General features: G+C 56.1%; 1 protein-coding gene and 1 long non-coding RNA gene across 4 annotated transcripts in view; one reads left to right on the forward strand and one right to left on the reverse strand.

The window, feature by feature from the left end:
- The window catches only part of LOC142051110 (uncharacterized), a 166,825-nt gene that overhangs the window by 144,059 nt on the left and 9,047 nt on the right, over window positions 1–13,719 (reverse strand). The gene's annotated exons all lie outside the window — the stretch shown is intronic.
- Window positions 4,699–7,911, forward strand: LOC142051115 (forkhead box protein J1-like). The gene is made up of 2 exons (XM_075080300.1): window positions 4,699–5,215; window positions 7,111–7,911. The coding sequence occupies exons 1-2, from the start codon at window positions 4,715–4,717 to the stop codon at window positions 7,909–7,911; spliced, it is 1,302 nt and encodes a 433-aa protein (XP_074936401.1). The 5' UTR covers window positions 4,699–4,714.

The raw sequence follows: 13,719 nt of genomic DNA on the forward strand, positions 1-13,719 counted from the left end.
AGAAAGGAAGAGAGCGCTGCTCTAGGAGCAGGAAGAGAAAGTCGGGGAAAGCTGTTCCTTCTCTCTCATCAATGAGTGCAACTGCCTGCGTGGTCCTGAGTTCGGGTTTTGATCCCTGATTACCTTGGAAAAGAGGACAGAACGGAGAAAAGGAAGCATCGTTCCCTCAGAACAACCTTCTCCCCCGTCAGTCTCTCAAAGCATTAGGTTCCGTGCAGGACCTGACGATGGGGGTGTCTCACTCGCATGCGAGTGTCTGCGAACATCCGCTTGCGGGACTATACCTGATCATTTGCTTCCAAGGCAGTGAGCTGCAGCAAACAATTGCTGTTGGCAGCTCTACCCGATGACTTCCCTGTATTTTCCCTTCATCGGTCGGCTTTGCTGCAGCCTCTCAAAGCAGATCTTCACCCCTGTAGCCTTTGCCTTGTGCTACAGGTGCCCAATTGACTCCTCTGGGACTGCCCTCTTGTTGCTGCAACACCTCAGTCACCTTTAGCTCGTGACACCCACCACCTTCTCTCTGCTTTATCCCACCGCAGTGACTTCACCCCCCTCCTTCAGAGGTTTCCCATTTGCAGGGCACCAACCTTTCTCTCTCCTCTGAAGGATTTCCCTGAGAGATGCAGCCTTTGTGATGAAGAACCCATCTTCACCCAGGCAGGCTCCAAGCGAAATGCTGAGCGAGCGAGTCATCAGGCAGAGGAGCACTTAGTAGGAAGGGGAGAGCAGGCTTTCCCTGCCCTCATCTTCCTCTCTACTGGATTCCTCACCAGATCTGTGGGGGTGCGCTGGGGCAAAGAGCACTTGTGCACAGTGTGGTAGCTAACATGAACGTCTTGGCAGGTTGGCCTGGCCCATAGGCTGTCTCTTTTGCAAGCCTGATGTAGGCTCTGACATGGTGTAGACCTGGGCATGGTGTGAATGGTAGGGAATAAGGGCTGGAGACTGCGCTGGTTTTGGGTGAGAAGGGGTTAATTCTCCTCACTGCGGTGGTCAGGGACCTTTCCAGCTTCCCGCGCTCTGCCGTGTGGGCAGGGGGCTGGGAGGGGCGGGGCCACGGCCGGGGCAGCTGACCCTGATTGGCCAATGGGATGATCATTCCATACCACGTGACACCATGACCGGTGTATTAACGGGGGCAGTTGGCGCGTGGGGGCCCCCCCACTGCCCTGTCCCACCCCTCTCTGCCGCTCTGTCCCTCTCTCCCCCTCCTCCTCCTCCTCCTCCCAGCTCCACCAGGGCTCCAGGACCTGGGCAGCCCCAGGGAGGCGGCCATGGGGCCCGGCGGTGGGGCAGAGCGGGGCGGGGGGACGGTGTCGCTGGATGGTGTCCAGGGAAGGGAACATCAGTCTGATGCTCCAGCGGTGGCTTGTCTACCAAAGCCCAACCTTCCTCGTGGTTTCAAAGGGGACAAGGAGAGCTCTCCAGGCCTGGCCAGGCCCCCCGGTGTAGGGCTGCAACAGTGCTTGTGGTCGGGGCGGGTCGGGGCAGGACAGGCAGGTCCTGGGAGGCGACCAGGAGGGTTTTCTGGCCGCTCCGAGCTGTGTGTCCCCAAGGCTGCAGGAGTGGCCCAGCAAGCTCAGGGGGCAGCTGCAGAGCGGGGTGGCTGCGTGCGGGCACCTGACGCTTGCTCAGAGGGGCCGTGGCTGCCGGCGAGCGCACGGCGATGGAGAGGAGCCGGGAGGAGGCTGTGCCCATGCAGCGTGCTGCGAGCAAAGCCACGAGCATCCTCCGCCGTGGCTCAGGAGAGACGGGATTTTGGCGTGGGTGATGCCAGCGCTGCCCTCGGCCACCCAGCAGGGACGAGGGGTGGGCAGGAGCTGCCAGTGCCGGCAGCGTGGCGTGAAAAGCAACGGCCCCTTGCCTCGCAGGGCAGCCCCTTGTTCCAGGGATCCACCCGCCAGGGATTGAAGGAAGGAAACCAGATTGCTGCTTACGGCTTTGCTTTGAGTGTGTTTTGGATTTGAAGAGCGCGTTTAATAAAGGGTATCTTATGTCAACAAAGTGTCCGGAGTCGTTCTGTGGTTACAAGGCGAGGGCAGTCGGGGTCTTGGGGGCTCGGTGGGTGGAAACCCTTTCTGGCTGGGAGCATCCACCCACCCGTCCCCCTGCACCTCCCCAAAACCAGCCCAGCTGCTTCAAGTCTCCTAAACACTTCCCAATGTCCCTTTCAACCCGCATTACCGACCCATCCTAAATCCTGCCTCCTCCGAGCCCTGCCAGGATGGAGAAGGTGCAAATGCAAACGAAACCTCTGCAGGGAGAGCCTGGCCGGGGGTAGCGGCAGCTTCCTGGTGCGGGGTGCGGGTGGCCGGGCAGTGGGCACAGGCGCCGGGGCCCCGGCACTGCGGGGACGGATGAGGACACCCAGAGGGGACCTTTCCTGGAGGGGAAGGGGAGAAGAGGAGCGCTGAAGAGAAATCCCTCCAGCGCCAGGGAAGAAACCTCGTGCTGGGAGCTGATGCCTTGAAGGTGAGGAGGGCTGTAAGGGGGGGTTATAATTTGGTTTTAATGGAGGGGCTGATGCGTGGTGGGGGGAAGCACCTTGCGGCAAGTGGGTTGCTCGCAGACAGCCCCACCCTGCGCAGGGGGAGGGTGGGGATGGGAGCGCTGAGGCCTGAAGTGCTTTGCTGCAGGCTGCTCTGGAAAGCCCTCGAGCTCTTGCTGCCTTCAGGTGTGTTTTTGCAGAGGCAGGCCCTGCTCCCGAGGGAGGTGACTTGTTAGAAGGGCAGCAAACTGAGGGTTGGGGTTGGTTTCTGGCTGTCGGTCTGCTGAAAAGGGAGATAGAGATTCCCGCTCCCCTGGGAGTCGCCTCCTCCCTCCTCCACGGCTGGTCCCAGCACCCACCAGCTCCCAGCCTGCGGCCGCTGGGGAAGGGCGCGAGCAGAGGGGACTCTGCCCGTGTGCTGGGGAGAGGGTTTGACCCTCCCAGCTCGTCTGGCCCAAACCCCCGGGGGTCCTGGCAGGAAAAGCCCTTGTTGTCCGCACCACTGGTGGCAGCAGCAGCCCCCGAGAGCGGGTCTGGCCGCCCCCCTGCCCCTTGCTCTCAGGGGTCCTTCCCCCGTGGGGCAGTGGGCAGGAGGAGTGCCTGGTGGTTAAACCTTCCCGGAGACACCCCGAAGCCCCCCACCCCGCAAAGGGCAGGCCTTACAGTGTAAGGGGAAAGCAAACGGCTTCCCTTGGCTTTCATGGCTGCTCTTGGCCCCCTCGGTTGGGGTGCTGGGGGTCCCTCCCTGGTCTCTGTTAAAGCCCTTGGGCGGGCAGTGGTGGGGCTTGGGGAGTTCGTAGAGAGACATGTGTCTGTAATCCTTCTAATTAAATAAAGGCAGGCCCCATCCTTGAATCTGGGGCTCTACCAGCCCCCCTCCCCCCTTCAGCTTTGCCCTGGTCACTGTGGGCTCCTCAGGGTCACAAGTGGAGGGGGGTCCCAGGCAGGAGGGAAGGGCTGGGGCTGCCCCTGCACCAGCCCCACCGGGGGCACCAGGATGTGGGGTTTGGGATTGCTGGGGATGGATTTGGCACTGGGTGTGCGGTACGGTGGGATCCCGCATCCTCCCTGCCACCTCCCCGCGTACCTCAACCCTGCCCATCCCCACCCCGGGGCTCCGTCCCTCAAATAGCCGAGTCTCAGCCCAAACTGGCAGGTCCCCTCCACCTCCCCATGGCCATGCGAGGACCAACAGCAGGGCCAGGAGCTGTGTTATTGTTATTTTTGTTGTTATTTGCATTCCCTCCGCCGCTCCCCCCAACCACTGCCGTGAGGGTTTCTGGGCTCTCCCTTACTGGGGGCACAGGAATGTGCAAGGGCTGGGTGGTGACACTGGGGATCAGGCATCCAAACAAGCTGTCGCCCCGCTGAGCCTTATTCTGGGGGGAAAAGCCTGTTTTGAGGGAGCAGAGCGGGTGATTCCGCTCCGCCCACACCCCCTGACTGTTGGTCGCAGCATCATTCGAATGACGGAACCCTCGGCCCCAGCTGCCCCAGTGCAGCCGGTGCTGGGCTCCTCGGCCTCGGGGGCCTCTCCTCGCCCAAAGACACGCGAGTTTGGGCTCACAGCCCGGCAGCGAAGCCGGACACCACAGCCCCAGCCCGGGAATAACGGACGCCTGGATCCACCGGCTCTCGCTGAGTAAGGGTGTGCTTGGGCTGGGCCTGTGCCCCCTCCCCGGGTTGTTTTAGGGCCGCTAGGTGAAGGGAGAGGCAGAAAGAGCAGGAAACCAAGGGAAGCTGGTAGCAGGAGGGGAACGTTAAGATATTTTGGCGAGGTGGTGTAGCCTGAGATTTTGTCCTGCTAGCAGCAGGTGGGAGAATCATTCTTGCTTTGCGGGATGGCAGGGCTGGATTTTGGCTGTTTGAGGGGGGTTTGGCTGTTTTTTTTCTTTCTTACTTTGGCTGAAGGCTTGTTGGGCAGCACTGGCCCGCTGGGGTCTGGGTGACACCGTGGCACAGGGGTTTGAGGGAATTTCCCTGAGTTTGGGGCTGCTCAAGCACCCCGGGGAGGTGTTGTGGCTCCAGTGCGCAGCACCCTGGGGATGGGTCTCGCCCAGCGGCACCCGGAGCACCCAGGGCCAGCCCTGCCCGGGTGCCGGAGAGCAGCTGCGCTTCAGGGAGCTTCAACCCTCTCCCTGTTGCTGTTGCAGGATCTGCCCCATCCCCTCCCTTCCCTTCACGTGCACCCCGTGACAGCAGGAGCTGCCGAAGTGCCGAGGCATGGCTGAGGGGTGGCTGCGCTGCCTGCAGGCAGGAAAGGACGGAGGGCCGGAGGGCAGCGTGGGGGACTCAGACGACCTGGACGACAGCCTGACCAGCCTCATGTGGCTGCAGGACTTCTCGATCAGCGCCTGCATGGGCAAGTCCTCCTGCTGCCCCAGTGACCCGGACCCCCAGGACTGTCACAGCATCCCCAGCTCTGCCGCGCCGTGCTCGCCCCCGGCCGCCGACCCGGCACGCATGGGCATGCCCCACACTCCCTGCAAGCCCATCTCCTCCTCCACCTTGAGGACGGCGCACCACCCCACGGCCGCGCACCCTCAGCTCGCGCAGGACATTGACTACAAGACCAACCCACACATCAAGCCACCCTACTCCTACGCCACCCTCATCTGCATGGCGATGGAAGCCAGCCAGAAGCCCAAAATCACCCTCTCCGCCATCTACAAGTGGATTACTGACAACTTCTGCTACTTCCGACACGCCAATCCCAACTGGCAGGTACGAGATTTGGAGACTTCTTGCCTTCTCCCCTCTCCCCACGGGGCTGGGGAGGGCTTTCCACAGCCCCCACGGTGCAAGGCAAGATCCCGCGGGGATGCTGGATCCCTCTGGCAGGAGAGCGATGCCGGCAGCCGGCGGGGAAGGGCTGTAACGGGAAAGAGCTTGGGTGTGCAGAAATGCCACGGCCATGAGGGCGGCGGAGGGAAGGAGCCATTCTAGGGGAGAGCCCGGGGCCGTGTTGGGAGCGGGGAGGTACCCACTGGTCTGCTGGTCCCTCCGGCTCCTCTTGGCGCTGGGGCGAAGGCGTCTCTGTGCCCAGCTCCACCTTCCTGGCGCTCTCGTGGGGTCCTGAGTCCCTCGGGGGTGAGCACACATGAAATCGCCAGGCCGAGTGCCTCTGGGGGCTGAGGAGCAGGTGTAGGAGAGGGACGGAGCCGACCCCCAGGCAGATTGTTGCGCAAATCCCTCGCTGCGGAGGTCCAGAGCAGAAATGCTGCTGCTTTCCAAGCAGGGCAGAGGGCAGGTCTCCTGACCCCGGGACAGGCAAAGGAGGCTCCATCACTGTGACGAGCCGGTGAGGCCTCAGAGGGAAACCCAAGAGAGGTCAAATAGGGCTGCTGTCCCCAGCCAGCACAAGCGTGCCCTCGGGGGGCAGGGGCCAGCTCCCCCACGCTCACCAGCTCTGGGGACAGCCTGAAGCACAGGGGCTTTTCCCAGCCACCTTGGCTCGCTGCCCTCCTCCGGCACACGACGGGACCTCCGGCACGGGGGGCTTTCTCGGCTGTGGCAGGGCAGGAGGGACCCGGGAGGCTCGTCCCTCTGCTCGGGTTATTTGCAGCCCGCGCCCGCAGCACGCCAGCGATCCCGGCAGCGGTGCTCGCCCGGGCAGGGCAGGGCGACGGCGCTGCAAACCCCCTGCCCGGGTGCTGCCCACCTTCTCCCTGCGCAGGGCGGTCGCCAGCGCCTCTGGCAGCCCAGTGCTTTCTGTTCTTCTTTTTTCCTTTTTTCTTTATTCTTTTGTCTTATTATTATTCTTTATTCTTTTTTCTTTTCTTATTTTTTCTACTTTTTATTTCTCCTTTTTCTTTTTTCTTTTTTCTTTTTTCTCTTCTATTTATTTTTTCTTCTTTTTTATTTATTCTTTATTCTTTTTTTTTTTTTTTTTCATTTTTGTTTTTTCTCCTTTTTTTTTCTTTTTTTCTTATTGCTTCCCTTGCCTCCCTCTCTCTTTTTGGTCTCTTCTCTACTTTTTTAGGTCTCTTCTCTCTTCGGTTTGGTCTCTTCTTGGCTGTGTTCTCATCCCCTCTCCTCATTCCCATACATGAAGACAGCCTGGAAAGGTCATGCCACCTACTCTGGGGGGAGATGATGGAGATATCCCTGTGGGAGCTGAGTGCTTTGGAAAGGAGCCAACACACCCGGGCTTCAGCCCGGAGGAGGGGTTTTGGGGGTGGGGGTGGGGGTGCGGTGTGGGTGTGCGCATGTTTTTCAACAGCTCTAAGTGTTCAAGCCTTGGTTTTCCTCTTCAGCACTACGGGTTATGGATAAATAAGCATAAAGGTATCTAGGCAACATTACAAAAAAAACCACCCACCTCTACCATATCCAATCTCTTAATCCAGTCTTAGCTTTGTGGAGTCCAACGCTGGGGCATTTACCCAATAGCTGAGTTTCCTTTCGAATTAGTCACATCACTCCAGGCACATTCAGGGCTTCAGAACCACTCGACAGAGGCTGCCTGGCCTATGGTTTCCCGGGTCCTCCTTCTTCCCCTTTTTGAGGATTAGAGTGACATTTGCTTTCCTCCAGTCCTCGGGCACCTCTCCTGTCCTCCACGACCTTTCAAAGATAATGGAGGTTCAGCCTTGGTTTTTTTCCTGTTTTGGGTCTAGAACTCCATCCGACACAACCTCTCCTTGAACAAGGGCTTCATCAAGGTGCCCCAGGAGAAGGGCGAGCGAGGGAAAGGTGGGTTTTGGAAGCTTGACCCCCAATACGCCGACCGGCTCAAGAGTGGTGCCTTCAAAAAGCGGAGGATGCCCCCGGTGCAGATCCACCCGGCCGTCACCGACAGAGCCCAGCAAGAAGCACAGAGCGTCGCCAGCCCGGCCACTTCAGCTTGCGCCTCCAGTAACAGCCTCAACGTCAGCGTGGAGTTACAGCAGCTGCTGAAAGAGTTTGAAGAAGTCACCGGTGACCAGAACTGGAACCTAGCGGATGGCAAAGCAGGGCACAAGCGCAAGCAGCCCTTGCCCGAGCAAACGGCCAAGGCGCCTCGGCTTTCCAACCCTGCCTTGCTGACCCAGGAAGAGCAGACTGAGCTGGCATCACCGAAAGGCAGCCTTGACTGGGAAGCCATCCTCAACACCACCCTGAATGGAGACTTCTCCACTTTTGGGGACCTGGAGCTCACGCCTCCCATCAGCCCCATAACACGCGACCTGGACTTGATGCTACACGGGCACCACATCGCCTCTCCCCAGGGGCAGGAGCACGTCCTCACCGAATCCAACCACGACAACCTGGACTTGGATGAAACCTTCATGGCCACGGCCTTCCTGCAGCACCCCTGGCACCAAGGGGCAAACGATTACCTCTCCAACTCCGGCAACGTGGAGGAGGTGTTTGAACTCAGCGACGGCTCTTTGCCAGCAGATGTGAGCGACTGGAGCAGTCTGGCGTCCCTCTTATAAGGGGCCAGTCACTCTCCAAAGCCCGCACAGGCTTTAGTAGGATGCTCCCCCAGAGCTGCTGGGACTTACAAGGGACAAGAGTTTCTAGAGACAGAGACATTCACAGGGACTTTTACCAGCTTCATTGTAAGATTATTCACAGAAACACCGCGGGGAGAAAAAACCAACACCAAAGGAACAGCTTGATAGAGCTTTAAAGGCCACGTCAGAAGTCTCTAGTCCGTGAGTTTCCTCAGGAGAAGAAATACAACACTGCTTATTTTTTTGCTTTTAAAGGAATACATGTGAATTGTCTTTTTCTTTTTCCCCGTGGCAATGGACACGGCCTACGTTCCTTCAGGGCTAACAGAGCACCCGCTAAATCCCATCCAAGACATGAGATCCTGGTGGCTTAGGGCTCGACAGACTAAGTGCAATTTTCTCACCCCTTCGTCCCTCTGTTTCTCTCTCTCTTTTTCCTATTTTCTGTCTAGGGTAGGTCATAGGTATAGTGTGATAATTAGCTAGCAAGTACGTAGAGGTCCCTTCTAGATCCTCTGAGTTCAACCTCCCTCCTAGGGAGGTTCTACCTAGGGAAGAACAAAAGGTTTATAAATTCAGCAAGTCTGCTTCTTTAGATGTTTTTATAGAATCTATTATCGATTATATATTCAAAGGAACCTGTATTTTTAGCACTAGAATTTCCTAAGAGTGGGGTTAGGGGAAATGCAGTTTGGGAGTTGGTTTATATTTTCATTGTTTAAAGGCTTGTGTTCATCGTTCTGTAAACCAAGACCAGGCAAGGGAGGATTCCTGCAGCAGCAGCAACAGGTTTCATCAAGGGTCCCGGAATTGTCCGCGACAGGAGAGGAGCAGCGGGGACGGGGTCGCTCCCACAACTGGCTTTGGTATTTTTTCTACCCAAACCCCTCGCTGCCGTTGCCAAGGGGTCCAGACCACCATAAACCCTCTCTGCCTTTCACTAGCTGACGTAGGCTGGGGACAGTGTCCCGGGGCTGGGGAGCAAGGGTCATGCCTCTTGCGGGTTTTGGGGGGGGTCACTGTAGGTGTTGGTATCTGTATTGCTGATGCTTCTTTTTATTTGTTGTTTTTGTGATATTTTCCTGTTTTGGGGCCTCTATATGATACTGAAGAACTGCAGATACACGTGTGCAATTTAACGTTTTTCATGGAAAGTTATTTACAAATTAAAAACAAAAATGGAGAAGAAAAAACCCCTTCTGCCTCCTTGTTTCCCTCCAGCACCGCCGGGCTCTGTCTGACCCTCTCTCCTGTGGGTAGGGGACACCTCAGCAGCCCAGCCCTGGCTGTACACCCAGCCCCGGTACGGGGGTGCCATCACCCCCCTCTGCAGCGACACAGCAATTCTCCACGGGGAAACCGAGGCACAAACCCCCACCTGCGCGGCAACGCTTACACACCGCCCGTGTGGCACCAGGGTGGCCGTGCCTGGTGTCCGAAGTCCTGGGAGCTGCTCCCAACCCCCGGAGCATCCTTCCCTGCCCCTGCGGGGAGCTCCTGGGGGTGACATGATGGGAGCGCGTGGGACTGTCCCTCTGCTTGTGCCAGGGCCGGACCCGGCACCGCAGCTGCCCTGAGAAACACAAGTGGACGTTTTTATGGACATTTTACAGGGAAGGGCCATAGACGAAGGGAGTGATGTCTGTGTATGATGCCAAAGGCTGGGGAGGGGAGGGGTGGTGGTTGGTGAGGTTGCGTTGCATCGTATGGGACCTGGGCATGGCGAAAACGGTGTGGAATAAGGGGTGGCGACTGCGCTGGTTTTGGCTGGGAGAGGGTCACTCCTCTTCGCTGCAGCTGGCGAAGCAGCCAGGGACCTTTCCAGCTTCCCACGCTCTGCCCCGTGGGCAAGGGGCCGGGGGGGCGGAGCCACAGCCAAGACAGCTGACCCTGACTGGCCAATGGGGTGCTCATTCCGTACCATGTGACGCCACGACCAGCCTATTACCCGGGGCAGTGGGCGCACAGAGGGGCGGCTGCTGCTCAGGGACCGGCATCGGCGGGTCGGCGGGTGCTGAGCGGCCGCGTCACGTGCCGTGTGTCTGGGTTGTTCATTCCCCCTTCCCCCCGCCCCGGGTTTCGCCTCTCTCTCCTTATTTTCCTTTTCTTTGCATTATTGCTGTTGTTATTATGGTTTTATTTTAATTATTAAACTGTTCTTATCTCAACCCACGAGCTTTCTCACTTTTGCCCTTCTGATGCTCTCCCCATCCTGCCAGTGGGGGGGCTGAGCAAGCGGCTGTGTGGGGCTCAGTTGCCGGCTCAACCCCAACAGCCTTTGCTTGTGGGCAGCCAGGCTGGGTGCCCCTACCAGCACCGCCTGGCCCCATCCCTCCCTGGCGCTGCAGAGCTTCCGAGCTACCTGCTGCTCTCAAGCCAGCGAAAGAGCACTGGGCCTACGGGCATCACAAAGAAGCGGTATTTGATGTGCATGCATTTGCAGCAGGATGATTTGGGAATCGGAATACACTTGCCCTCTGAGACAGACTGCTGACATTTCCAACAGCAAACTACTGGGAAAAAAAAACAACCCAGCGATTGCTTCATCAGTTCAACCTGACTTGGCAAGTTTCATTGAAGAGGACACAACTCTGCTTTAGAAGCAGCACCAGCAGTCGGATTTTCAACAACAGGAGACAGTGCAGGGTACACCAACAAATAAAACAACAACAGAGAGACGAAGACCCTCTGAAACAACACATGGATGTGGAGCGTGTCCTCCAGAATCAAACACAGCAGCGGGGGGAGAGGGGGGTCTCTGCCTTGTTACCCTGTCCCTAATACCTCACCTTCCCTTTAGCTGGAGCCTCTCTTGCACTTTGCTTTGTGGGTAAACAAGTTATAGCACATCAGATTTCGTCTGTTATTTATCGCTCGCAACAGGTTAAAGTGTGCATTGGGGTGTGCACGGGGATATTCGTCCTCAAGGGATAAGGAAATCAACTCATTGTTGGAACCCTGAAACCCAAATTTGCAGAGCTTGACTTGACTTACGGAAGCAATAGCACAGAAAAAAAGTGCTTTGTCCGTAATTGAACAAAGGTTAAAACCAGGGGAATCAAACACGACCAGACAACTATTGCTATGAAGGGGGCCACTATGCCAGTGCAGAGAGGGGGTCAGACCTCCATCTCAAGAGCCATCCCTGAAAGCTGGCAGAACTGCCGAAGAAACTGTGAGTCTCTGCTCAAAGACTACTTTCTTCTCCCTTTTTAATTTCACTGAAGTACGTTTGCTGACCATGCTGACTTCACAGCAATCAAATCCCAGGTAACTTCTCAGTGTCGGGTGACAGCTGAGGACCAAATCTGAAGCATCCTCCACCTGAGTTCCCCACGGCTCAGCTACAGATCCCCATCTGGCATCTTCCCCGTAGTGAGCTACTGAACCACACAAAAATAATTCTTACCTGTTGTAATCCTGCTGCTGGGCAGGAGCCACTGTTCAGGAGCTGAACACAAATGACTGCCATCGTGCTTAGGAGCGATTTGAAACACTGCCCTTCTGCCACCTGCAGCACAGCTAGTTCTGCTTAGCAGGAGGATATTGTCCTCCACGCGTCTCCCAACTCTGGGGGCAAATTCTTACACAAATAACTACTTGCCAAAGTCCCGAGGAAAACCAAGTGTGGGCTGAGACATCCCCTTTCCACGTGGCTCTCTGCTGACAGGGGAAAACCCACTGAAATTCGCAGACTGACCGCATTCACCAACTGCAACTCGCACAGCAGCTTTCAGGAACGGCTCCAGGGCACAGCAGCAATGGCACAGATTGATTTTAAAAGACCAGAGGCGTGATCTGTGGGTGTCACAGCCTTCCCCAGGCAGCCCTCCCGCTCCAGGTACCCCAGGCACACCCTCTACTTTAGCAAGAAGAGGCCCAGCAAAGCCTCCCCACACACCGGAGTGGAGAGCGAGCACCAGGGCCAGCACACGCACAGAGACGCACATTACCTGGGACGAGGACTGCATTCACATCAGGATTATAAAAATAAACACAACACACTTAAAATGGGTATTTCTTTTCCTCCCTTACTCCATCCCATCCGTTTCCAGTCCCTAACCACACTTCTCATTATTTTCCTCAACGCAGTAAGGTTATTTGGACAACACAGGAAAAAATATGAGGGTGGGACAGTATTGGCCAGGTAAACCCACAGAAATACGAACTCATCTCACTTTTGTCACTGTTACAGAGGAGACGACAGGGTGCTGTGACACAGAGAGGGACAACATCACTGGGCTGCTGCGGGAGGTACGTGCTAGTGTTTTATCAGGTCTGAGTTTTCTATTTGCTGCTGCACAGTCTATGTTCCATATCCCAAGGCTGAGGATAGCTGTTCTCAGAGCATATCCTTTTAGAGCCCTCTCAGGTCCCTTTTTACCTATTGCCTTTGTTAGGGCAACGGCCTTTTCTCTCCCATATACAGGGCCCCTCTCCTCCCTCACATCACCCAGAGAACAGACCTGATGACTTGTAAAATAGGGACAGAAAATGTCTGTAATCTCAGTGCTGAACCCAGGGCAGAGAAGAGGTGCTTATCTCCAAAACCTCACCCCTGCTCCTGTCCTAAAAGCCCAGGAAAGAGGATACACAGACAGTGATCCCCCCCTTCAGGGACTTCAGGTATTTTGTCTCTGCTGCGGAAGTATCAAAAATACAAAGTCTGTGCTACCGTTTTGGGTTCTTAAATAACCAACCATCAAAATTCGAAGGTACCTTTAACCAGGCTGTATATCCCCAGGATTACAGCTACCAGACACAGTACTTCAAGTTCTAAGAAAGAACAGCCATAGCCCAGACACTCTGAGGTGCAAGTTTACTTGAGTGACAAACATCAGTGACCTGACAAAGAAGTCACAGAAATGTCAGCAGCAGCACCTTTAGAACAGTGTTTCTTTGTGGAAGCCCAAGCCCTGTGCTCAGATATCTGCCATACTTAGCCGTCACAGCGCCAAAATACTAAATCTGTTACGTGTGCTGTATCAACTGAAAATAGGAGTGGAAACGTCACCTGAAAGTAGTTCCTAGGATTAGGCGCAATTTAGGAGCCCTGTGAAAAAACCCAGAAAGGTCTCAATTGCCAGAATTTGCTTTAAGATAATCTGGAAAATGCTGCAGTATTTTAGGGAGTAGTTATTACATTTGAAAACTTGCTGAGATTTCACACACTCATTGATCTGTAGCTGCGCTCTACTCATGATGAATCAGACATACAACCACGGATATTGTTGACAAACAACTCATACACCATCCAAAGTGCCCCATGAGCAGAGGGCAATTCGGAGGCTGCTGTGGAATTTAGGGGCAAAGAGGAAGGCTCATGCTGCCTGCCACTGCTAGAACACCACCGGGCTCGCACTTACAGCCACGCACCTCCCGAAGGGGAGGAAGGACAAGGACGTACTTTACATCACCACACAAGGGTTGCTTCATCCACTTACCTTGAGGAACACACTCCAAGGCCAGTAACGCATTTTGGAAGGCCTCTCCACCACTACAGCCTCCATTCCTCGCTCCCAAACAGGAGCCACTCTAACAGTGGTTTCTGCAATGTTTCCAGCTGAAGGAACAGAAAGCTCATCTGCCTGGTTCATTTTCCGTGTCAGAACAGCAGTGCCATTCTTGCCTTGAACCGCATACAGCTATTTACCTGATCCTTGACGACAGCAGCACCTCTCCTCTCATTTAGGGCAGCATTACAATACCAGGAGAGGGTGCTGCCCAACCAGAAACGGAGCGTGCATCGACAAGACAGCGCTAGGCACACCCATTTCAATTAACCCC

This window comes from Phalacrocorax aristotelis, unplaced genomic scaffold (assembly GCF_949628215.1).
Source record: "Phalacrocorax aristotelis unplaced genomic scaffold, bGulAri2.1 scaffold_81, whole genome shotgun sequence".
Taxonomy (NCBI): Eukaryota; Metazoa; Chordata; class Aves; order Suliformes; family Phalacrocoracidae; genus Phalacrocorax; species Phalacrocorax aristotelis.